Source organism: Aythya marila, assembly GCF_965140915.1.
Source record: "Aythya marila genome assembly, chromosome: 6".
Classification (NCBI taxonomy): Eukaryota; Metazoa; Chordata; class Aves; order Anseriformes; family Anatidae; genus Aythya; species Aythya marila.
In genome coordinates, this window is record NC_139047.1 from 18,057,592 (window position 1) to 18,081,602 (window position 24,011).

The window sequence follows — 24,011 nt, forward strand, 5'->3', positions numbered from 1 at the left end:
ACATGGGAGCGTCAGGGCCCTCCTTGGAAACTCTAAACAAAATGGCTAGTAAAACTGTAGTGCTGCAGCACTGCCAGACTGCCACCTCCCGCGGCAGGGGTGGATCTGGCTGGGTTTACGTTGGCCATCTGTACCAAAATGGATGTAGGCTAAATGCAGTTTCAAGGCCAACAAGAGACAAGTGAAGTTTACTGTGTCTGCCAACTAGCAGCATTGGGATTTATGCAGAAATGGGGCTGAAAGTGCAAATAAGGCCAGCGACTAAACCTTTCCAGCAATTATGTTTAATAAGGTACTGTATGTTATTTACAGAAAACATACATCACACAATTCCTACACGTGAAATGCACACAAAATATAAAGACAAAAGCTGCACTTCATAACATGCTAAAGAAAATAAATAAAATGTAATTATTTTTGCACAATAGCTATTACATAAATAAATACTCTAGAACATAATGAATTAACATTTATTTACAGTCTATTGAAAGTGCAAAACAATTGGCTGAAAATTAAGATAGTTGTAAATGCTTAAGACCAGAAAATATGTGTTAACCAGCTAGAATTAATTATAGCTGAACTTGAAGGTTTTAATGTCCAGGAAACTGTTCTCTTGAAATCTGTTTGTGCATATTGTGCTCTTTTTGAACCAGTCTTTTGCTACCTTTATGCTATTGATTTTGACAATCTTAATAATTCATAATGGAATTTTGTAAAAACCTGATAGTTAAAAAAAGAAGTAAAATGTAAACACAGAGTAATCTATTTATCATTCACAATATTTTCAGTCCTGTCAGTTTTCTGAAATGGCCACACTGCTTGCAGTACTAGGCAGTATGAGTAAGATTAGAAATTTTTCTTAGTATCTGTTCTATTTCAAATGGAAATATTTTAAATTGTTCTCTGAATGGCATTGTACCTTGGACCTCTCTTGAAGTTACACTTTCATCAGATGCTTACGCACATCTTATACTGAGGTCAACAGTAGCCGGGCAAGCAAAACTGATAATCAGTGTTTGTCCTGACCTAAACAATAAATCATAAAATATAAATTTTTAGCTAGAGAGAAAAACACTGTCACCCTTAAAATTGTAAGAAGCCTTTTGTGCATTTTTCACTATTTCATCTTTTTTGCATTTTTTTTCTTTACTACACATTAAAATGAATTAGAATTACACAATATGGCCACCTTTAGAGCTACAGTGCATATATTCTTCCTCAGCCAAAGCTCTCTGACAGGCTGGTACATTGTACATTGCCTGAGACCTTAAGAATATGTTTTTGCTTATTTTCGCAGTGGCAGTGCAGTAGCGGAGAAAGTGAAGTTCTTAACAAGTGACCTTGACAGGATAAAAGATCATTTCTCATCATTGCCTCAAATGTTTATGCCCGACGCGGCTCTAGTCGGTGAGACATCTGTGATAAAGTTCTCTGGTTGTCAATCACATTTAATTGCCGCACATAGCTCCGAACATCCTGATGGTTCTTATTAGTTAGGGCTGCGTCAGGATCTGGTGAAAGAGAAATGATGTAGGATTGATACACTTAAACGAACAAATGCCTGAACAGAATGCATAACTCATTACAAGCTGTCACAGGAAACACCAGATCCTGGTGAGTTAAAAAGAAAATATTTAGAAATCTCTCTCTTTGAAACCTTTCCTTCATATCTGATAGTCTTTCTGGTTACTGCCCCCACAAATTAACTTTTCCTCCCAGATATCCTTGGCTACATTTGCTCAAATTGATGGCCCTTGGTTGCAGTTTTATACATCACCTTACCAGTCAATAGCTATAAAGTCTACAGCTAACTAGCATGATTTAAAGCTTGCTATCTGCTTTTGAACCAGCAGCGTTCACACTGGTACAAAAATATATAATTGATTTAAGCCTCCTTTCATGAAATATTTCTATCTCAGTATTAAATATTTGTATAACACTGTATTGCTTAGTGGCTTGCCCCATTCAAGACTAAGTTTACTACCTGTTCACAGTACTTAGTGTAACTGCCTTATATCTCCTCCCACAACAACTATGAAATACCACTGACTTCAGATTTGAGTATCTTCAGCCTCCAAGTGCACAGCCTACAATTTAATGAAATACATGATAGGTAACTTAAAAAATTTCTTCAAGTGAAAGACACTGAAGCATCTACTGAATAAATGCACACACACACAAAAAAAGAGGACTTAGACACAGTACATCTATCTACTGACATTTTGTTATATCACATATAGTGAAAATCCACTTCAATTTCTAAGTAACTTATATGTGGAGATCTCACTAGTGCTCAATACATTGAAATTAAAAGACGCATAGCCAGAAAAACCTTGTAGCTGGAGAAAAAGAACAGCTCCCTTAACTTGATATTCTAGAGTTAAGCCTTGACCCAGATGAAAAGAAAAATTAAAAAAAAAAAAAAGAAGTATTTTTTACACTATTTATTCTGTTCTTTGAGAAGGAGGAAGGCTGCTGTAAGGCAAAGTGAATGAAGCACTGGGGAATGCAGTGCCAGTGTGGACTGGGTCTCAGAGTGCACTGAGATGGGACGAGACCTGCGGAGCAAGCCTGTTTGATCACACCGTGCTGTCTACATACCTGGCCACACGTAAATTCTGATAATTATACTGACAAACAGGTTTTCAGTTCATCACCTTAGGCAGTTACATCACCTATAATGTCATGTTTCCGGCCTGGTTTCCTATAAAAACAGGGTTTGTGCAAGGAAGCATCTTGCATTTACCTGTGTGCTTCTGTCTGCTGGCCTCACTTCAACCACTGCTGAGCCCAGTGGCTAATTTCAACCTATACTAATTTGATGGCTGTGTAGAGACCTCACAGATACATAGCTCCTTCACATTCTTTGAATAGAGATGGAAGAGAAAGAGCTTATTAGAGCTTCCTGAAGGATGGTTCACCCAAGTGAAACACTGGAGGATCCAAACAGGGAAGATTCACTGGAAACCAGGCTTTTCAGTTCTGTTACACACAGAATTAGTTGCAATTACTGTAGCTACTGATGATAATGCTGACTGTGCAGATGTTGTAATACACTTACTGAAAGATTGGCTTCGGCAGAATTTCACCGTCCTGACAGTGTTGGCAATCATGCGCTGGAAAGAAAAGATGGGATGCAATCAGGGAACAAGCACTGTATTTCATCATCATTTAAACGAAGCACCTAACTGTGCCTGAGTGTGAAGACATATGCCAATAAAAGCAGTCATATGAATGAAAATATAATTTTAATGCTGATACCCTCATATGTAGGGTGTGATTTGCATTTACACAGGCTTTAAATGAGCATGAGTGTAATTTACATGCACTCAGAGAACCCTTTCCCTTGCTTGGATGCTATAAAAGGCCTTAACTAAAAATGAAAATCATCCCCTTCAATGTGCATTTCTTTGATACCATCTTCCCATATTAAAAAGTAAAAGGAATATCATATACAATGACTTGAAGTATGTAACACCTTTTCATTTTAAAACCATCAGTTCCTAACAAGGGCATTTCTAGACCATAGTCACCAGTTACAGAGCTTTCATATTTCATATCAGTTTGAATTTGAAATGCAGCCCTCCTTGAAAATGACAGGAAAAACAAAAACAAAACAAACAAACAAAACAAACAAACAGGTGAAGGTCTATATTCACCAATTCCTTCTGGAAGCGTGCTCGATTCACATGTGAGAAGGACACAGTTAGGACTGTGGCCCTGTGGGCAAGTTTCATCAAACAGACCTGTTAGACCATGATAGCTTGTACATGTGTATCTAATCCAATATGACAAGCAGATCCATATTTGGTGGATACTCCTATTGGCAACTCACAAAAAAAGCAGAATTCACTTTTAATCGCTTTTGGCTGTGCTCACTCCTCCATAAATAAAACATCACTTCACTCACTCAGCTAAGAAAATAATATTCAATATATGTTATCTGATAAATCAGATTCTATTTTACAGTACTTTTTAGGAACAAGGGAAACCAAGTCATGAAGTGAAACATTTCAGATTTAGTTCTGGACTGCAAAATTTTAACTTGTTTGTGTGATTGACACCACCCAGGTAATAGACCCACTGGTGCCAAGAAGAATTAGCTGTTCTTCACAATACCAAATAAACTGAAACTTCATCACTAAAACTGAATTCCCTTAGCTAGACTGTTTGACTTATTCATTGCTTTAAGAATGATGGTTGTTTCAGTTTCTTTTGCTTAGGTTAAGTTTGCAGAGGAGGGAAAAGCTAAATCACAGCCTAATGTTTGTTTAAGTGCTTTAATATGGTCAAACAATTACAACACAATTACTTGTTTTAACACACCACACTCTCATCAGGCTGCTTCATACCTTCTTGAAATTTTGTGTGAGGTTCACAAGGTGGTTGTAAGTATTGACACAACAGAATGACATTTCTTACTAGCAAACAGTAAAACCGAGGGTACATGCCCTTCAAAATTCATACTCAATCATAATCTTATGTGAAAGTGATTAAATTAGATATTTATGCCATTCAAGGAATGGATAGCACCAATGTAAGACATTCCTTACAAACATACATGCTGAATAACCTTAAACATTGTCAAGTCCCAGAACGATCGTGGCTGCTGGTCAGCTTTAGAAATACTGCTGATACGCATACCATGTTTTTGTGGATTATACATTGTATAATCAAATGAAATGTAGTCACTCTGAAAGTGATGTAAAAGTATTTTAATTCTAAAATGCAAATTTCCAAAAGATCACAGGAATTCAGATGAGTCTGCTTATATTTTTCCTAAAGTTATATGGATTAACATGTGGAAAATAAATAGATTTCACGTAAGAGTCATTTTTATACTATGTTAATTTTCATATCTCTTTATTATTAATAAACAGATTTTCTAAGGCACTTACATTGCAAACATTCTCATATGTGCTTAGCATTAAGCATGTGAATGAGGCCCCATTGACTTTGATGGAACCTCTTAAATACTCAAACATAAGCACCCATTATAATATTGGATTGAGACAGAATGCACTGCATATTAGCATTGGTTCTTCAAGTCTAACCCAATCAAAATGACAATCAAAACAACATGAACATGAAAACATGAATGTTTCATAACTCTGTAGATTCATATTTGTCTCTGACTGTTATGTGTTGCTGCTGTTTTGACTCACATAATTTCAGCAAATACTCCTCTAAAATAACTATTTCAAGGAAAGATCATGAAGTTGAATTGGACCAGCTAACCTGATGATGTGCCAAGAGTGTCTGACTTAAAGGGTAGCTTTCCTAAGAACACTTCATTTTTATGGAGACTGCTGGTGCTGCTTGATGTGTTTTCTAAACAGGCTGTCAATATACACCCTAATTTTTCATATCGGTAATTTTTTAGGTTTTAAAGCCTCATTTCACAATCATCTTTGAAGCTAGACTGTATGCTCAGTGTTTCATTAGTTTAGTATTAAGTTTCTTAAATGAAAAATTAAGATTTTGCAAACATGACTGTTCTGCTGAATCATTTTACTCTTTGTTTTCTTTATGTGGGAAATTTGTTCTTGAAAAAGCATAGCATTCAGAATAGGTATTGTAATGCTGTACTGGACTGAAGGACAAATGAGTGTAGTGAAGGTTTAAAAAAGTTCTCACTGTTTCCAAATTTCTCATTATATGGACTGTTCCAGGCAAGGAGAACAGAAGTGGCAATGAACTTGTCTGACTTCTGGTTAAGGGTTGAACAGCCTGTTTTTCTTCAGTTGACTGAAAGGCTTCATTTTAAGGAGTTACTTTGCCTATTCCTGAGGATAATCTTATTCAATCTGTGCATTCAGAAGTATGCTGGCAATGAAGAAACACAAAGGAATAAGGAAGTGGGTGTTAATGCAGAATAAATGGAGAATCTTTGACCAGAAAAGAACATCACAACCCAGTGGGGAGATTCTGGAGCATTATGCATCCTTGAAGAGCTCCTTTCACATTACTTTTTGCAAGGGCTATTGTACTTTCTAGTATAAGTCCCAAAGAGTTCCTCTTCAGAAGGTGTGAATTGGATGGAATAACAGCACATGAAGCAAAAACGAATTTCCCTCCCTGAATCATGCAGATTAAGTTGGATTCTCTTCTTTTGATGCAAGAAAACTGGAAACGTGTAGAGAAAATGGTCAAACAGAAGTTCAATTGCCAACTCCTTATTTCTTCTTATTTTATCCTCCTATTTCTTCAAATAGAGGATTACATCTAGTTAATACCTGAAAAAATTAACCTCTGTTTACTCACTGTGCTAAGACAGACCATTACGAAGAAGCCATACAAACCTAAATATGTATCTTTCTGAAATAGAACCGACTGCATAATATAACAAGCAACTGCAACTACTAGCATGCTATATATATACACAACAATACCCTTTCAAGTTTTACGCAGTCTGGAATGGTGGCAGCAGGCCAGCACATTATCTTCTAATCCATTCCAAGCTGAGGTTTTAAAATGTTATAAATATTCATATATGCCATAGAAAACTACTAAGGGCTTTAGTCACACACTTTTTGCATAATCTTTATGTTCCAAAAATGAAAGAATGTTTGCCCTTTTTTGCATAAGGATCAGAGTGTGAATTCCCTTTTGTTCATCTCCACAAAACCCGAAAACCAATACGCACAGATTCTCTAATCCTCATTTCACACCTGAAGGGTGAAGAGGTTTGACAAAAAGAAGAATCAGTGACCAGCATCATGGCACTGTCTTGTGCTGCCATGGCAGGTCAGCAGTTTCAGAGCTCATTTGTGACATCTGCTCCCTCTACAGGTGCCGCTTCTGAGACATGCTGCACGGTACAGCTATGTGGAGATGGTGCCACGGAAAGTGATCTTTGTTCAGGCTGTCTGATGATTTGAGAAATGACACTGGTAAGTTCCGAAGTAACTGCATATCTTTCTGTGAATTCAAAATTCATTAGTGGCAGTTTGAGTGCAAGATTACTCTGCTGAAATAGAGAAAAAAGCGCAGTTTGCAGGTTGTCTTGTATGTGTAAAATCATACAGTTTACAGGAACTAATACAACTGACAGTTTTGGAGGTTCTCCTTCACCTGATGAGAGCTAAAAGTTAAATGTGTATTCCAGATCACAAACTGTGTTTGCTATTTACTGCCATCTTTTACCATTCTTTCACCTGCTTGCAGATCACAAAACGTTCTCAACCTGACAAACTACAAATGCAGTATTTTAAAAACTTCTGTTTATTCCTTGTTCCTCTATGACATCTGTGTTTTCAATTTTTAAAATATGGGTTTTCTAAAGCAATGTGCATAATTAATGGCTACTACCAATTCACTAGTGGAGAAAAGATGCAGGTAGTTTTTACCACACAAGGTCAAGGAATATACACCAACCTATAAGGCACATCTGAGCAACATCATGGTGGAAACAGCTTCTCTTTATCAGTTTGTTACAGTGAGATAAGTAAAAGAACTTCAATATTGCTCTAAAAGCATGTCTTGTTTGGTACTGAAGACAAAGCCTTTTAACCAAACACTTATACTGCTAATACCAGTAATTTAGTTTTCTGTCTACTTACTGACAAAAGCGTAACATGTTCCAGGCTGGATTTTAAGGCGAAATTCTAGTTTCCACCATTCCACACTCTCCCCCCTACCCTGCCTCCCTGCTTAATGCAATGAAGTGACATAGCAAAGTGCACAGGTAAATACAAAGAGCGTACATATTTCTGACACATTAAATATTGCTTGCCCACATCTTGTACAGAGTAAATGGGTCAGCCTACAAACTTCCCTGTTTACACATAGCTGTGGCTCTACCACACGTGATGTTCTCTTCCCTGGCTAGCTTTCCTTGCCCTCCTATTCCTCACAGCCTCCTCTGAATAAGAGGCATCCGTGGATGTCACTAGATCCAGGGAAAGGGAAGAAGGAGCAGGCAGTTACAAAGGTAGCAGCAGGTAAAACTCAGTAACGCTCTGTAGCATTACTAACACAGTTCTGCCACTACACCTCCGAAAAGACTTATTTATAGGAAAGTACAGCAGGAAAAAATTGACTTGGTTCCTTTCCTTTATAGCTTGACTTTTTTTTTTTTTTTTTAAAAAAAAAAAAGGCTAATGCGATGTAACATCAAACTGTCTGTTTTCCCCTTCTCTAAATCGCTTTGTCCAATTTGAAAAAAAAGCCCTGAGTTTTTAACTGAAATAAAGTTCCTACCAATCTTCTGTGAAAATACATGGCTGTGGAGAAGAGAAGGATCATGAAAGTGGCCTCTTATTCTGTCTCCTTCAGGGAAAAAGCTGTAGTGCAAGTTCCTACGTTATGACAAAAGCCTATTCACACAGAATTCCCCAGCAATGAAGAAACCACACATGCCCCAGCCACGAGGAAAGCTCTGAGCAGAGCTCAGGCAGCCATGATACACAAATGTTTAGGAAACCAGGCCTCACTGTTTCTGGCACTTAGAAAACTCCTGGCTCAGACACTGTCTGACAGCTCCTGCATGTTTCAAGATACATCACTTAATATAAATAATAACAGAAACATCAGGAAACATTAAAGATTTAAAGGACGCTGTTTCAGCTGAAGGGATGCCACTAGATCAAACTTCTACTTTTGGCTGCCAGTTACAGGAATAAAGTTGTCAGCAGCACATCAGCTGTCGGGATCAGAGCTCTGTGGTGAGAATGCAGACATGATGCCAGAGGCTGCTCTTGGTTTCATCACTGTGCTTACATGAGAGATGGAGGGACCCACCTCCTCTGGTGAAAAACAGCACCTCCAGTGGGAACTACCCAGATATTTTTATTCATAAACTTATGCAAGCATCAAAGTTAGGATCCACGGAAATCATTTTGCAAAGAATGAAGATGTTTTTAGATAGATCAGTAAAAGAAACTCCCCCAGAAATTTTTCTTCATCTGCTTGTAACAGAATGTCATGCAATAGAAAACAAGTGGCAGAAATAACAAGTGGCAGGACATGATTCCTGTGAGGAGATCTGGTTTCTGCTTTTCTCCTTAAAAGAGCGGAATAACATCACAGAGCTACCTTGAGTTCATACTTATGTAAAAGAGAGCACAATTTATCTGAGAGTTATCTGGCTGAGTGGTCTTGTCTTCACTAGTTAATATCTGGCAATTATGTGTGGATATGACAGTTGTAAGCCTTACACAAGTAGGCGGTAGTGACTGAGGTTTAACAGTAGGCTTTTCTTCTTTGCTTGACCTGATGACATATGCAAAAAGCTAAAAACTGCCGGGTCTACATTAGGACTTGAATGAGTTATGTGGGTGGAATCTGAATACATGTTGCTTTGAAGAACTATGGGTTGAGAGAAGCAGTAGAAACACCATAGAAACATGCAGAATAGCCAGTAAAGAGCATTAAAACCACAAAAGATATACTTGTAGTAAGGCCTGGAGAAAAAGCAGAAAGAGCTTTTAGGTAGAGAACTAAGGAAAGGTTTATAGTACTGAGCGAGGAGAACGTTCCCTATTCTCTTGTGTGGAGGAACATGAGATGTGATATTGATACTCTGAAAAATAAACAGCATCAAAAATACAACAATTGATCTCCACTTTCCCCTCCTAAATGAAATGGTCAAAGCTCAGATTACTTATCAAAAAAGGTGATACTCTATTTATTCAGTATACAATTTTATTTCAAACCTTAGGGTGCTACTAGTAAAACCATGCCTTGGAGATAATATATTTTTTAAGATAAGGGCATGTGCAGATTTGGGTGAAAAATGCAGACCTGCAGCAGTCCAGATATAAACCTGTTTAAGCTATTATAATTATCACTCTTGTCCTCAAGAGGTGTAAGTAGGCCAACTGAGGTGGAGAACAGGGAGTCAGTGACTTAGATGGCTATAGCAATTCAGCTGCCATCCCTCCTGGTTTGGAGGTGCTCCAGCTAAGCCTGAGATCTCTTTGTATTCCCCCAAATATTTATTATCTACACTATTATAACAAACTAGAACAGGCAGTGTAGGAAAAAGTCATTTCTTCCAGGTGGAAAACTCCAGCCTTAGGAATGAGATGGCAGCAGAGTCTGCATATGCGATTACATAATGTCATTACTGCAAAGTGAGGTCAGGCCCTTACTCAGACATTAACACTATCATTTACAAAAAAGTCTCAGCTAAGTAGAGTGGTATTTCCACCCTAGGACTCTCCTGGAACTAGACTAAAATCTTAAAAAAGAATTTGCTCAGTGATAATCACTCTTCTGTGAAGCTTTCTAAAGAGCTGAAAGTACTCCTGTTTTCCCCTCCACGTTATCAGAGCTCAGAAGGTAAGAAAAGTTCCTCTGTAGTGCAGTGGAAATAACCATGCAGTGGATCTGGTTACTGTAGTACTAAGAACAAGCAAATACAGATACCAGAATTGATATGGTCTAAGAACATGGCTGAATGAAGACACAGAAAGTCAAGGTTTAGCTTTGCAGTGCAGTTGCTAATAGCTTGGCATAGATAACTCTGGTTCTCAGATCTGTGTGTCATTAATCGCATTAATTAAGGACATGGTCTTAGCAGACAACAAAACTACTTCTCACTACCGAGAAACCTGAGTTTCAGTTGAGATTCCTTCCATCAGAAGTTGCCTGCTTGCAGTTTTTGACCATGGTGTTTGAAATGATGAGAGCTTAGGTGCAGGATTTAAAATAAATCAAATTTGAGCATAATCTAACCTTCTGTCACTTATCTCCCTTTCCAATATGAAAGCAACCAAGTCACAGAAGGCTCTTTATGCTTGTTAAAGGAAAGAGGAAAATAAGATGTTGTGCACGTTCTGTATAAAGCTCCTTTCACTCTCTGAGGAGCAATGCAGAACTGTCCCAGCCTGTGGCAGTTCAGTCCTGTTCGAAGGAACAGCAGTTAAAATCATAGTGTGGTCCCAAACTGGCTGTTAAGAACTGTCTAATGCTGCTTCCTATCACTGCTGCTGCCTCTCCTAGGAAACATTTTGGCTGTGCATGGCTCAGTGGGCAGTTTCTTTTCCACCTCTATGAGGTTTTCCAGAAACCCAGAGGACACAGGCTCTCTGCACAATGCAGACTATTTTTGCCAGCTCCTGGTGCTGTCTTCACTTTCTCTGGCCCTGGAAGTCATTGTTTAGAAGTTTTTCTTGAAAAGACGAACAGGGAGGCCTTTATATTTTTCACCCTGAAACCATAATTTCAAAAATGTGATACATACCATTTTTTCAAAGTTTACTAGATTGTCAGTGAGTGTCTTGTTTCCCTCATGAGTAAACGTCATGTCTGTATAGGAATAAAAGCCACATTAAAGCCCATAACTAAACCATGGCCATACAAAACAACAAAACATTTTATCTATGCCTTACAACAATCAAAGCAGCTATAAAAGTAAAACATTTAGGCTTTAATTTGAAGCATTTCTGAGACTAGTAAAATTGAGGTATAATATTCAGATGTACTAAAGCAGTTTTTCTTTACTCTGTGTCATGCTTTTTATAATGGAAAAAGATCATACCTCACACTGAGATTGATTTTTGCTTTTTCTTGATGCTTTTTACTCTTACTCTTCAAATATTTGACAAATAGCTTTCAAGTTAATAATTCTGGTAGCATCCAAGCTTACCTTTTATAAGAAGTGGCATGAAAGGAATTATTGGAGGGTCCAATTTAGCTACAGTTAGTCTGTAGGCCCTATGGTTTCTTGATGGATCCTTACGAAAAAAGAGAAATCAAATAATTATTAATAGATATTATTAAATGTATTAAGACACTGCATGCATTCATTTAAATGTCATGGCATTTATTAAAATCGTTATCTTCTCTTGTGGCTTTAAAAGTGCATCTGAAAGCTACAGATGCCTTTTATCATTTTCACATGCAGTTTACACAATGAAAATGCAGCTGCTAAACACAGTTTTCATAGCAAATAACAAGGTAAGATATGATTACAAAAAAATTGTTCATAAAAGGAACCACATATTTTACCCTCCATCCTTGCAGCTGCAGAGCCAGTATTCTGTAACACTAAAACGTATTGCCTGGAAAAATCCAGGTTGGAAAATATAATTTCCCATATGTACTATTGGAAAACGTGATAAAGCTTTGCTGAGTTTCCCAGATTAACTTTGAGTGGTACATAAGTTCTCTCAGAGTAGGTTCCTAAGAGTATAATTTATTAGTCATACATACTTGTTTTAGCAGCTCTAAAATGGGATCATAAACTTCTTAAAGTCAAACAAGGACATATAAAATGTTCTGAATCAAGGAATTCAAATCAGTTACTCAGAAACTGAATTAGCTCAGATTGTGCATAGAATAAGGGATCTATTACTATTCACCATTAAGCTTTCAAATTCTGCATAGATCTTCTTGAACTTGCTTGGAAGTTTCTGTTAATAAAAACAAAAATAGCAGACCTTAATTAAATCCAATTTGTGTGGTAATTTTACTGTAAATGCTAGTTCCTTCTACAACGCCCTAAGTCAGGAAAGCGCTCTTTTTGCCAGATATTTCTAACAATGTGCTAATCTAAAATACAACATGTCTCCTAGCAACCAGATTATAAATAGAGACGGGACCAGCCATGAAACCTGGATCCTGATTTAAACCCCAACTTGGATTTATTCCTACGGGATGCTTAGGTTTGGATTTTTGTTTGGTTTATGTTGAAATCACTAAATTCAGAATCTAAGTGAAAGTTCAAGTGAGTAGCTTCAGGACATTCCTCGTTATAGCCCATCTGAAAATATAATTTATACACAGCTTTCAAAGGGGTAGCTTAATTATTCATACCTATGATGAACTGCCCTTGCAACATCCAAGTCCATGCCTGGGCATTTCCAGGAGGTTTTCTGTTCACACTAATGTATCATCAACTGCTGCTCTAATTCTTGACATGCCCAGCAGCCTCTAGTGCTTTCTGGACTATAAATTAATGAATAGGTTTTCAGTCCACAATACCTACACAAGTAAATTATGGTCACTTGATTGTACAGCGAATGGGATGAAATGGGCATTACTAAATATTTTCATATTATGTTCATAATATCTTAATGTTATGTTAGACATATTAAATAGTATTACTAAAAGACTATAGCATGTGTTATAAATTAGTTTCAGAAATTAGACCAACTTTTTATGCACACTCATAAGATGTCAGCTTTCTAGTTTTAGTAAGAAGTTTCACTACATTTGCTGATTCAATCAGACTACTACTGGCAGTGGGTAATATTAAAAATTAATAGAGACTTTATAGAGCATAAATGATTTTTTGCAATACTTCCTACATTTGGAGTGTGTACCCTAGCAAGATATTTACACTGTGCCACAGCAAGGGCCTAATTTTTAATGATGTGTGTGAACAACTGTGTGCCTAGTTTGCATATGCATACAGATTAGGTATTTGTGAAATAAGTGGTATAATTGGACATTTGCACCTGCAAATATCTAATTTGTGCAAGCAACTAATGTAAATGCATGATAATATGGCAAAAAACAGGTCTTGATATGTTTGTTTTTAAGCATAATCTCTCTCTCTCTATATATATATGGCTAAGAATCAAGTTGCAGAGGTTTTCCTGATAAATTGACTGCTCTACAGAACCAGTGTGTGACATTTCCCGAACTCAGGTCATACTCCACACTGACAAATGAACTGTGTACCCCCCCAAGCTCAGACCCTGTGTCTATTTCAGATTGCTGAATGTAGTATATAATTCCAGTTGCCTCTTCTGTCATCATACTATGCCTGTACTGTCTGAGCTCTCCCAACTATTCCTCTCTGTAGCCACAAAAGAAAGGTCATTATTTTTAAAACTGATCTGCAAATCTTTGTTTTCAGTGCTGATTGCATAAATTACTTGCAACGTGTACTTCTGAAAATGGGGATGGTGACTTCTCAGATGTGTTTGTCTGAACTCCTAGTTCAGACCACTTTGTTAGGTGTTCAAATTTGGGCTGTGTTAGCATAATGCTAACTGTTTTGAATTTCTAATGAACAAAATACATGCGGATTCAAATCTGCAGATCTTTCATCAACCAGAATGTTCTCAGTAGTTACATGTGTTTACTACCTCAACCTGCTGGACACTGCAACCAGTCTGTATACTCGTACACAAAAGAGCAAAGCCCCAGAAACAGGTGGAAGCTCTGAGAATGAAGACCAAATTGATAGTAACAAGGGGAATGCACGTCAGAGAGAAAAACAGAACCCGTGTGTTACTAGGGTAACAGAGTCCATATAGAGATCAGAAGATAATATGTATAAACAAAGGATGGATTTTAGAGAACAACATATTGAGTGATCTCAGCAAATGACCAGTAGTCAAAAAGAGGATGGGCTGATGTAAGAGGCTAACTCGCTCACCCTGTTGGGCAGTTTATCTCATTAATAAAGCTGGTAGTGTCACACTTGCTAACTGCTTATGAGAACTAAACACACCCATAGGTGTGTTTAGTTCCTTACTAATAAAAATTGTCATCCTTAGCTAAAGGCTTCTGCTCAGGAGCTGAATTTCTACATCTAATATTATCAGTAATAAAGGCCTAACTCATGTTTTTGCTAACTAAAAGCAGAAATTCCTGACAAACTTCTTAGAATTGGATGGTAGCTAAGACTTACCTCCCACGTTAATGAGAGACGGCTCACGGCAACATTACTCAGTCCCATAACAATAGCAAAAAAGGAATTCAGATTTTTGTATTCTTTACAGCTGAAACACAAAAATTTAAGTTGTATGTATCAGTCAGAGTGGAAGTACACAAGACAACCTAAAGAAGGCTGACCCCAGCCACGCAGCATAAATTTGACTGGAGTCTGGCAGCCCTGGCCAGCAGGACTGCAACACACAACTTCACCGATGTGTGAGTAATTCACCATGCTCTGGAGGCTCCTTCCCCCTCCCTCTTAAAATGACCTCCTGCTTCTACTTCACTGGGTGCCAGCTTCTGCAAGGTCATTAAAGGAGTCTTTGAAGTTTCTCCCCACCCGGAAGCACAGTCCTGAATCTGGGCCCAACTCAGTCCCAGAGAATACGAGTGGAAGCAACTGGTTTACAACCCCACTCCCTGAAGAACCTGCTGACAGCTTCTGAACAGCTACTGAATGCTGCAAGCGGTCCCTAGAAGATCTTCATTGCAGTTTACAGGGGTACTGAGTCTTTTTAAAGAGAAGACCAGCTGTCTAGAGATGCCTGTGCGTCAGTGACATCTCGATGTGTATGATTTCTAAATAGTACTTGTGATTTCTGGAACTCTTTAGGATGCTTCAAACAACTGCCATTTGCTACCAGCATCATTAAAAGAGGTCCAGGGCAGTAGGAGCTCTAGGTCAGCCTTTATCCCTAATGCAAATGAGAATTTGTGTCACCAATTAGGAAAAACTGGAAAATGTAACTGAGTATTATGGCAGTTCCAATACACTTTATACAGGAGCAGACAAAATGGGTCTCTGACAGAAGCTGCCCATACAACTGCTCAGCTGTGACTGCATGGCGTGGCTCATTGACTCAATGGGGAGGGAAGAGAGAGAATAAAGCCTCATAAATCTGTCTTGCGAGGTTCCTGCAAATCACTTGCTCTTTTTCACAACTAATTTCCAAAATCTGTTTTCAGAACCTCAGTCTCTGCTTCTTTTGCTGTTTACCAAGAAAAATTCCACAAGATTCAAGCTACATTTCCCATATGTTGTTTTTTGTTTTTTGTTTTTTTATTCATTGCTTAATCTCTTAGCTCCTCTGAAGCATCTTCAGCTCCAGATAAAATTAGTACAATCATCACATGCTACGGTCCAGCTCCATAATTGCCACATCACCTTATTGTTATTCTGTTTTTTCTGTCCCTCTGTTTCACCAGACTCAATGTATTGAGGGGGTGAGTCCTTTAGATCTGGGCCTCACTTGTGTCTGCACTGTGTGAACACTGAGCATATGAAAAAATCATCTCTCCCCATCTGATGGTCTGCCTGTTGGAGACTGCTGCACCCTCAGATCTTCTGGCAGAGCTGCTCATACAAATTCTCCCACATCAGATTAGGGCCAGTGAGCAAGGTTAGCAAAGATAAGCTGAAATGCTAAAGCTACCCCAACTTATTCAGACTAGAGAAGGTCAGGGAGTGCCTTGTTAGTGGATCTGAGGGGAAATAAGGATGAAAAGCAACCAGGAAAGGCTGTCAATGATAACCTCTTCCCCAGCCACAACTAAATCTAGAAAGGAATATATGTCCACAGCTTGCGACATTGAGAATAAATTGTGGCATGGTAAAAATAATTAGCACACATCAGTGGTGCTCAAACATAGTAGGCAGCTGCAAATGCATCTGCAATATGTAATTTGAATCTATCTTTCATTTTAAAAAGGGTAAGTTTGCTAAATATTCTGTTAAGCAAGGCAATTTGACTAAGTCCCTGTTAAAATCAGTCTAGATATAAGGCTTTATAGACCAAATATTCAGTAAACTCTACAGAATCTACACTGAATAGCTCAGTTCCAAATAGAGGAACGCTGTAATGAGAAACAGTGCTGTGTGGCTCCACTGGCAGCGGTGTATATATTCTGCCTGCAAAATGTCAGGAAGTGAATTATTCAAAGTACCACGGTGTGTTTGGAGCAGATGTCCCTTGACCTCCCAGTAAGGTCTGTATTGGAACAAATTTCTCCTTAGTGTGAACGGTCAACACATATATAAACATGTGCTTTTGTCTCCAACACAAACATGGTTAAAATCTCTCTGTACTTACACGAGCATATTCATCTTGGTATTTTCTCTGCACACATGCACTCTCTTCAAAAATTTTTTGGAGGCTCCTCGGGCTTATAGCATACATTTGTGTATGAAAGAATGATTCTCAAAAACTAAGTGAAAGTGTCTGAGTGTAGTGATACACAGGAAGGTTTCTAAATAGCCTGTGGGTATAACTGCAAAGCGGAAATATATACAGTGTTTGTGGGTATCCATAAAGGTATGCACAAGTACTTCCTAGAAGGTCTTTAATATTATGCAATTAATATGGGAAGAACTCACTACAGGAAATGTAGTTCGCTTCTGCCCTTTGTTTCCAAATTTGATCCTACAATGGCTGGAGGACAGAGGTGAACCTGGTAACCTCCACATCCTTTCCCAGCAAATGCAAAGGCAAAAACAGCTCCTGGAACTGAAAGCACACGTGCACAGCACTTGGAGCCAGCACTTGGCCTTGTGCTTGCCGACAAAGACAGGCCACACACATCACAGGGTGCACTGGGTGGCAGATACAAAGTGATGTGCCTCCTGCAATGCTGTCTGAGCCCACGTCATAGAACTGAAACAGGGTTCTCAGTAACAGCTATCTTTGAAAATTGGTACGTGCAAGGCATCTTGTTACCACCAGTCATGCGAGATTAATCGTGCAGCACCGAGCTGTGCCGAACACTTTTATAATCAGTCTGGTACTTCTAGGTAGGGTAAAGTTCTCATTAGGTCTCAAGGATCTTCACAAGCAAAACTTCCCCATGGATCTTGCTTTGAGGCCTGGGCTCCCGTCTTTTGATCCAATTCCTCGGCTTTTTCTCCCCTCCAACTTGGGTGCGCGGTGTTTGTGTTACCGCATGCTATAGCACCTGTTACCATGGCAGCACTGCACCGAGGGCAGGAGCCTGGCAAAACTTCCCAGCGCCTTTCCAGACGCTGCAATTAAACCTGCCTGCTCGCTTTGTACTTAGGAAAATCTTGTGCTTTGGCTTTCTCTGCATTTAGGAGACAAAGAGGACTCGGCAGAGCAGACCGCTTTTAGCTGTTTATTTTTAGCATTGTAGTGATACCAGAAACATGGAAGTAAACAGGAGGTTGTCAAGCTGTTGTAAATAGCATAGGGCTAAACCCATGACACAGAGGAACCCACTGACTAGGGCGGCTTATTAAGGAAATATTTAACTGTAATTTTTAAGATACTTGATTTCAAGTGTTTATGGAAATTACTACTGTATCTTAATTTACCACATTTCAACATTTTCCCATTTCATGCCTCTGAGCCCAGAGCAGCCCCCGACTCGTCTGTGAGCGGGTGCCAGTGCCCTCTCCTGGACACAGCCCGCCAGGGCCGCCGCCGGCTTCCCGATTTTGCTCTGAGGGGTGAGATAATGGAATATGTGGCAAACGTATTTTTAGACGCTAAAGAGGTAAATTCTGTCCTCTGTTCTGAACAGAAACTCGATCCTGCGTGCTATATCTTGAAAATCGCCAGCTCTCTCCAACGGGAGGGCCCGAAGCCGTTCCCAGAAGGAAGTCGGTGCTCGCAGCACAGGGCCTTCCCAGAGCTCATGCATAGTTTCGGTGTGAGCACTGATTTCAGCTATGTGGAATTATGAACCGAGAGGAGGGAGACATCATAGCTGTACTGGAATCTCTTCCTTCACACAATTACATTTAACAATGCAAAACAAATGTTAAAATTCATGGTTTAACTGTAAGAACTGCTTTGTTCTGTAAGCCCCTTAGAGACCTCTATTCACAACACCCAAAGTCTTAGACAAACACTAAAAAAGGCAACTCCTCACTATACCCCTCAGTGAACTGTTGGTTTAGACAACGAGTGACAGGTAAGGAATGTAATACACCATGAACTGAAAAGGAAGCGAGAAGGTAACTGCTATAAAAAAACCTGCAGCTATGCAGGGCAGGGGCATGCTCCTGCTCCCACTGATGCATCCATCCCTCAAATCCTGGTTCTTGACTTCAGTGGCAAGCAGCCAAGGTCTAAATCTTTAACAGGAAGACTCCAAAGAGCTTCGGTTCTAATATGAATAAAAGAATAGTGCAATAATTTCCTGCTATCCAACCTCAGACCCAACAGTTACTAAGAGAAAAAGGACACTGATATTGTTGCATTTTAAACTAAAAGTATTAGAACATTACCAGACGCAGACTGAAGGCAACACAAGCCTTATCACCTCTGTACTACATCTCTGTCATTCTCCCACTCAGCTTTCACACTCAGAACCACTCTCAGAATAGTTTTCCTGAAGAGCACCAGAAACACTTCTGTTTCTGTAAAATTTTAGGATCATTTCTTTGTTATTATATATTAATTCATATATTAGTTTTTGCTAATGTGTGTAAGGATATATGAAGGATTTGCCTAAAGAGCTGAAATATATTTGCTCACAAACTTGATATGAAAATATAGCCCTAAGAGCTCAAAGATTTTTAGGAATCAAGGACAAATGAAGAGTTGGACAGGAAAAAAGAAAAATATATAGTAACAAGCTTCTATACTGCATTATAAGGAAATGGACAGAACTACTGAACAGAGAACATTTTAACCTCTAATGTGCACCTTCCTGAAAACAAAAAAGGAAGATAACAATTTTACTATATTGAACTTAATTTCCAGCTCACAGATGATTGTATACTTACTGGGCTGCTATCTTAATATACTTCTTTAATAGCTGCACACGCTTGCTGAGTTGAGAGCAAAGACAAATCTCAGTGACCACCCAGAACTGAATTTCATTAAATCTTCTTAAAAACAAGTCCAGATTTGCTGTGGTCTTTTTAAAATTGTGCCTTCCAAAAGTGTGATAGATCAGTTCCAGCTAGGAAAAAGAAAACAGTAGTTTTTTGTTTGTTTGTTTGTTTAAGAAATCTTGTATTTTGGACAGTGGAAAAAAGCTAATAATGACCAGGTAAATATTGTCTACTTCCTACACTAGCCTGAAATTTGCTCTGCAGTTTGCATTTACTGTTGTACAGATGACAAGAATTTAGGTTGCAAATCCAATTGTCAATAGCTGAGACATACTAAAAGCCTAACTGTAGATTATGCATAAATAGCTCAATATCTTGAGCGAAACATACTAAAGTAATTCAATAAACAGCACATGTTTGGGAGAAGTTTTATAAGCAAGATGAAAAAATAAAATTAGAGGAAGAACACCTCATACTTTCAAAACTTGTAGGTGGCTTTATTGTAGTATTTTTGAAAATCAAGATCAGATAAAGTTTTGTAAATAATGAATATACCTACAATATACAACTACACATTGTCTAACATAATCTGTTGAATACATATATCTTCATACCTCATGCACGCAGTTGAAGAGCTCCCAGTCATAAATGGTCATCTGATGAGCTAAGTCTTTGGAACTCATCAGTTCAAACGTTCCTACTGTACCAGTAGATGGTCCCTCTTGTTCTGGTAATGGCGCCTACAAATAGAAAAATATTTCAGAAATGCTAAATTACATGATTGGTGCTTTTCTTCCATAATGTTCCTTTTTTTCCCCAAGCCTGCTTCTCATACTAAAAGTGAAATTTGCTTTTAGCCATAGGCTGGCATTAGGAAGTGAGCCTAAATCAGAATCCACTATGCACAGGATGCTCAGGGAAATTCTGAAAGCTCTTCAGAGGCACTGTAAGGAAATAAAACAGACTGTTCTCAGTATGTTATTTTTAGCATTGTCCTAAAATTTGAAGCCAGAAATAAACACTTTGATATGTGTTGTGTTCCCTAAAGTATGCCTATTTGTTTAGAAGCATAGGTCTGTTCAAAAAGCTTTTGTTATTGATTTCCTTTCACATATACCAGTAACTAGGTCACAAAGCAAAAGCCAAATACTTTTGAAGATTACTGATTGTAATGAAGAGAATTATTACATCTGCTGCTTTTCAGAAATCGGCAGCAATAGCAAGATCTTCTGTTCATTTAGGAAATATGCCTTATACTTTTTCTTTGTCACTACCAGGATGCACTATCGGCCATTTGTGACTGTGAAACTCCTAGCTATGCTAATGAAAATTATATACACACAGTCTTATGAGAAAGAATCCTTTATACCATTCAAGTATAAAATATTTTTGAAAGACATTTCCATCCCACACAATAAAAGAGATCTACAGTGTTGCACACAAGTAGATCTTATAATAAAGAGATTTAAAACATGGCTTGAGATCAAGCCATATTTGAAGTAATCTGTTGTGTATATATTACAGTCAAAGTGTTTGAACCAGTCTGGACTAAATACTAACAAACAATCCTCTTGCAAATTCAAATGCACTCTGAAATACCCTTTGGGAAAACATCAGTAAAGCTTCTCATGAACCCACATTTTAATTGTTATGTTTCCAGGAGAGGGCAGTAGAGTTCACTCACAAGTTTCTTTCTTTATTTCTCATAGGGTCTTTGTTAGATAATTACAGAGAAAGGAATTGTCAACAGGCTCCTTTCTGAGTAGCAACTGAGTAGAGTCTGCAAGATTAACAGACCATATTTACATACTGCAACATCAAAAATGAGCTTATTAAATGAATCCCATTTTATAAAAGAATGTTCTATTACCTGTAGAAAAAGGACTGACTGCATTAATACATCAAGCCACTTTCTCAATAATACACAGTATGTAGTAGCTTTATTTTTGTTTGAGTTCTTGCTTTGCACTCTCAGGAAAACTTGTATTTCAAATATCACTATAATACAAACATTAAAAATGATTAAACCACAGGCATTATTACCTTCAAAGCTCCATCTACAATTTTTAAAATAGTGTATTTAAGCACCATATTATAAAAAAAATAATCATGACAGCCATCAATCTTATAACAGCCTGCAGATCCCTCTGACCTGGGGTTTGCACAAACAAAAAATTCCTTCCGTTAAGACAGAGTATGAATGAAAAGTACACCAGTTTTGTGTAGAAAATCCTAATTTGTGGAAATCTGTGGAAAAAGACTTGTTCACAGACTGAAAGAGGGCTTTTTTCCCCTATTTGGAGACAAACACAACATAGCTGTTACCATAACAAACACGTATTTTCCAAGGCTAGGAAAGAAGTACTTAGATGTAAACTCATTGCATATTTGCAAATTTGTCTGACCCAGAACAATTTTCACATGGGAATTTCCAAGTGTAATGAGAATAAATGTATCCACATGCACAACAGCCAGGAACTGGAATGTGAAAGGATTAAACTGGGAGGGAGGTAAGGTTGTAACATTTTTCAATGTTATTTATATCTCTTTGAAAAAATGCATTTGATAAGGAGATGTGTTCTGCTATGCAGTGCTGAGAACCTCTTAAAAGGTGCTGAGTGTTCTTCCCTAATTCCTACAGAAGTCAGTCCAGTTGACAAAAACTAGCACATAGCAGCCCTGTATCTCAGAGATCCCTGTAGCTTTTGGAGTACTTGACCCAAGGTAGATAGACAGCACAAGGGACCAGACACAGAAAGTCATGACAATTTTCTGCTAAGGGTATGTCCACGCAGATGATGGAAAGCCATATAAAAAGTACTCAACATAGTTGTACTAATGCAACCCCACTTTAGAGTAGCATGCCCCATAAGGGTATCTATTTGGCAGGATTACTTAAGCTGAAGGGAGCACCAGAATTTAATAAACTGAACAAGAGGTATCTCTGCATGGAACTACAGTAGGCTGTTTGCGAATTCCCTAGTTATTAAACTGAAAGCAGCAGCAAAGAACAGATTTTACCATATCTATAAAAGAAATCAGGCATACGTACTAAGTGGCTTGTTAAAAGCATACAGGAGGCTGAAACAAGGCTAGGAGTAACAGAGTTCATGCTGACATGACTTGGCAATGACATTTGTTTTTAATGAAATAAAAGGAACAAAAAGTACAGTCAAATCAAACTCTATAAAAGCAGACCCCATGGAGATTGTTAGAATTACTGTATAAACTGTAAGTACTTACGAGCAATTTTACTTAAGAAAAAACAGACTTTCTAGCAGGAATATTTTTTGTGATTCTAGTTGGAATTATCTGAGATTTTGACATAGTATTTTGTGGGGCTCAGAAATAAAAGATTTTAAGTAATTTACTGTTGGAATCAAGTCTCCATAATGCTGTAATTGGTAACATCTATCTTCTATAATATATCCTTGTGGCCATGAGGAGATAATTCTGTAATCAGGATTTACTGCATGTCTTAGTGATAATATTCAGTTCTTCCTACATGCTCAGTGCAACACAGAGAATACTGGGATCAAGTTCTGTCATGTAGATCAGATGGATTTCTGCTCTAGCTCAGGAAATGACATTAGCCTGTTTTAATTTCAAGGCTTGTCCCATAGCACTGTTACAAACCCTTTGTTGTGAATATTTCCACTAGTTTTTACCTAAAGCATAGATAATGCAAAAAATACCAAGCATTCAAATTAACTGAAGAGGTGAGCTTTATGAGGCCTGCATACATACATACCAGTGAATCGAACTGATCACGTGGGCAAGCAAACAGCCGTCCATTAACACTGAGAGTTGTAAACACTGAAACATCATGAGGCTTGAGCACCACTTTTTCTGTAAACATGAAACAGAGGACTGCTTGTTAAATGTATGTAGAATTTACAGGACTGACCCCAATAGCTGTGTAGATCAGTGTTACAGGAATAAATTTTGCACAGTAAACCAATGTCCAGGATACAAAACAGATGACAACAAGGTCCTCTTGGTTGAAGAAATGTGACAACAAGCTCAGCCCAAGCCAGTCTCCTACAAAACTGGCATACAGAACTGGAATCCCAACCCCTCGAACCACACAGGCAGGTGAAAAAGCCTGCACTGCCATCTCTAGGAACTACCCACAAAAGTTTCACCATAATTAGGGACTCTAGTCATTCTTCTCTGAGCTTTAAGAACGTGGAGAGCTGTTCTTACCAGAAATTTCCTTGAAAGACAACTGCATGGGAAAGTGATCAAATTGTAGCAACTGTATTCAAATCTCATGACAACAGTTCTAAAAGAGTGTCACATCACAGGTAAAGTAAAGATAATAAAGTAACTTACAAAAATCTCTATCAGGGGGAGAAAGATTTCGCTGTCAGCAAATCTGACAATACCAAAATGCTGCAACTGCAAAAAGTAGAGCTGCCTGGTGTCAGTTCTCAGAAAGCAACCACTTTTGGCAGGCATCACCGCTTGCAAAAATGCCTCCCAACAGAGCTCTCATTAGCTGTGTGTGTCCCATACTCAACCAAAGCACTTCAGCAACACTAATTCTTCAGCAGAATCCACCTTGCAGTCACTCTCCCATTTCCACAGCCTATAGTGG

At 38.2% G+C, this 24,011-nt stretch overlaps 1 protein-coding gene across 1 annotated transcript in view; it reads right to left on the reverse strand.

Moving 5' to 3' along the window:
* Window positions 1–307: 307 nt before the first annotated feature.
* RAPGEF4 (Rap guanine nucleotide exchange factor 4) overlaps window positions 308–24,011 on the reverse strand; it is a 152,341-nt gene continuing 128,637 nt past the window's right edge. The window contains exons 23-31 of the mRNA XM_082763226.1: window positions 23,163–23,260; window positions 20,026–20,151; window positions 19,361–19,539; window positions 14,591–14,681; window positions 12,309–12,359; window positions 11,594–11,681; window positions 11,189–11,253; window positions 3,062–3,116; window positions 308–1,511 (exon numbers count right to left, since the gene is read on the reverse strand). Coding sequence (XP_082619352.1) covers window positions 1,384–1,511; window positions 3,062–3,116; window positions 11,189–11,253; window positions 11,594–11,681; window positions 12,309–12,359; window positions 14,591–14,681; window positions 19,361–19,539; window positions 20,026–20,151; window positions 23,163–23,260 — 881 coding nt within the window. The 3' untranslated portion in view covers window positions 308–1,383. The remainder of the gene's footprint in view (window positions 1,512–3,061; window positions 3,117–11,188; window positions 11,254–11,593; window positions 11,682–12,308; window positions 12,360–14,590; window positions 14,682–19,360; window positions 19,540–20,025; window positions 20,152–23,162; window positions 23,261–24,011) is intronic.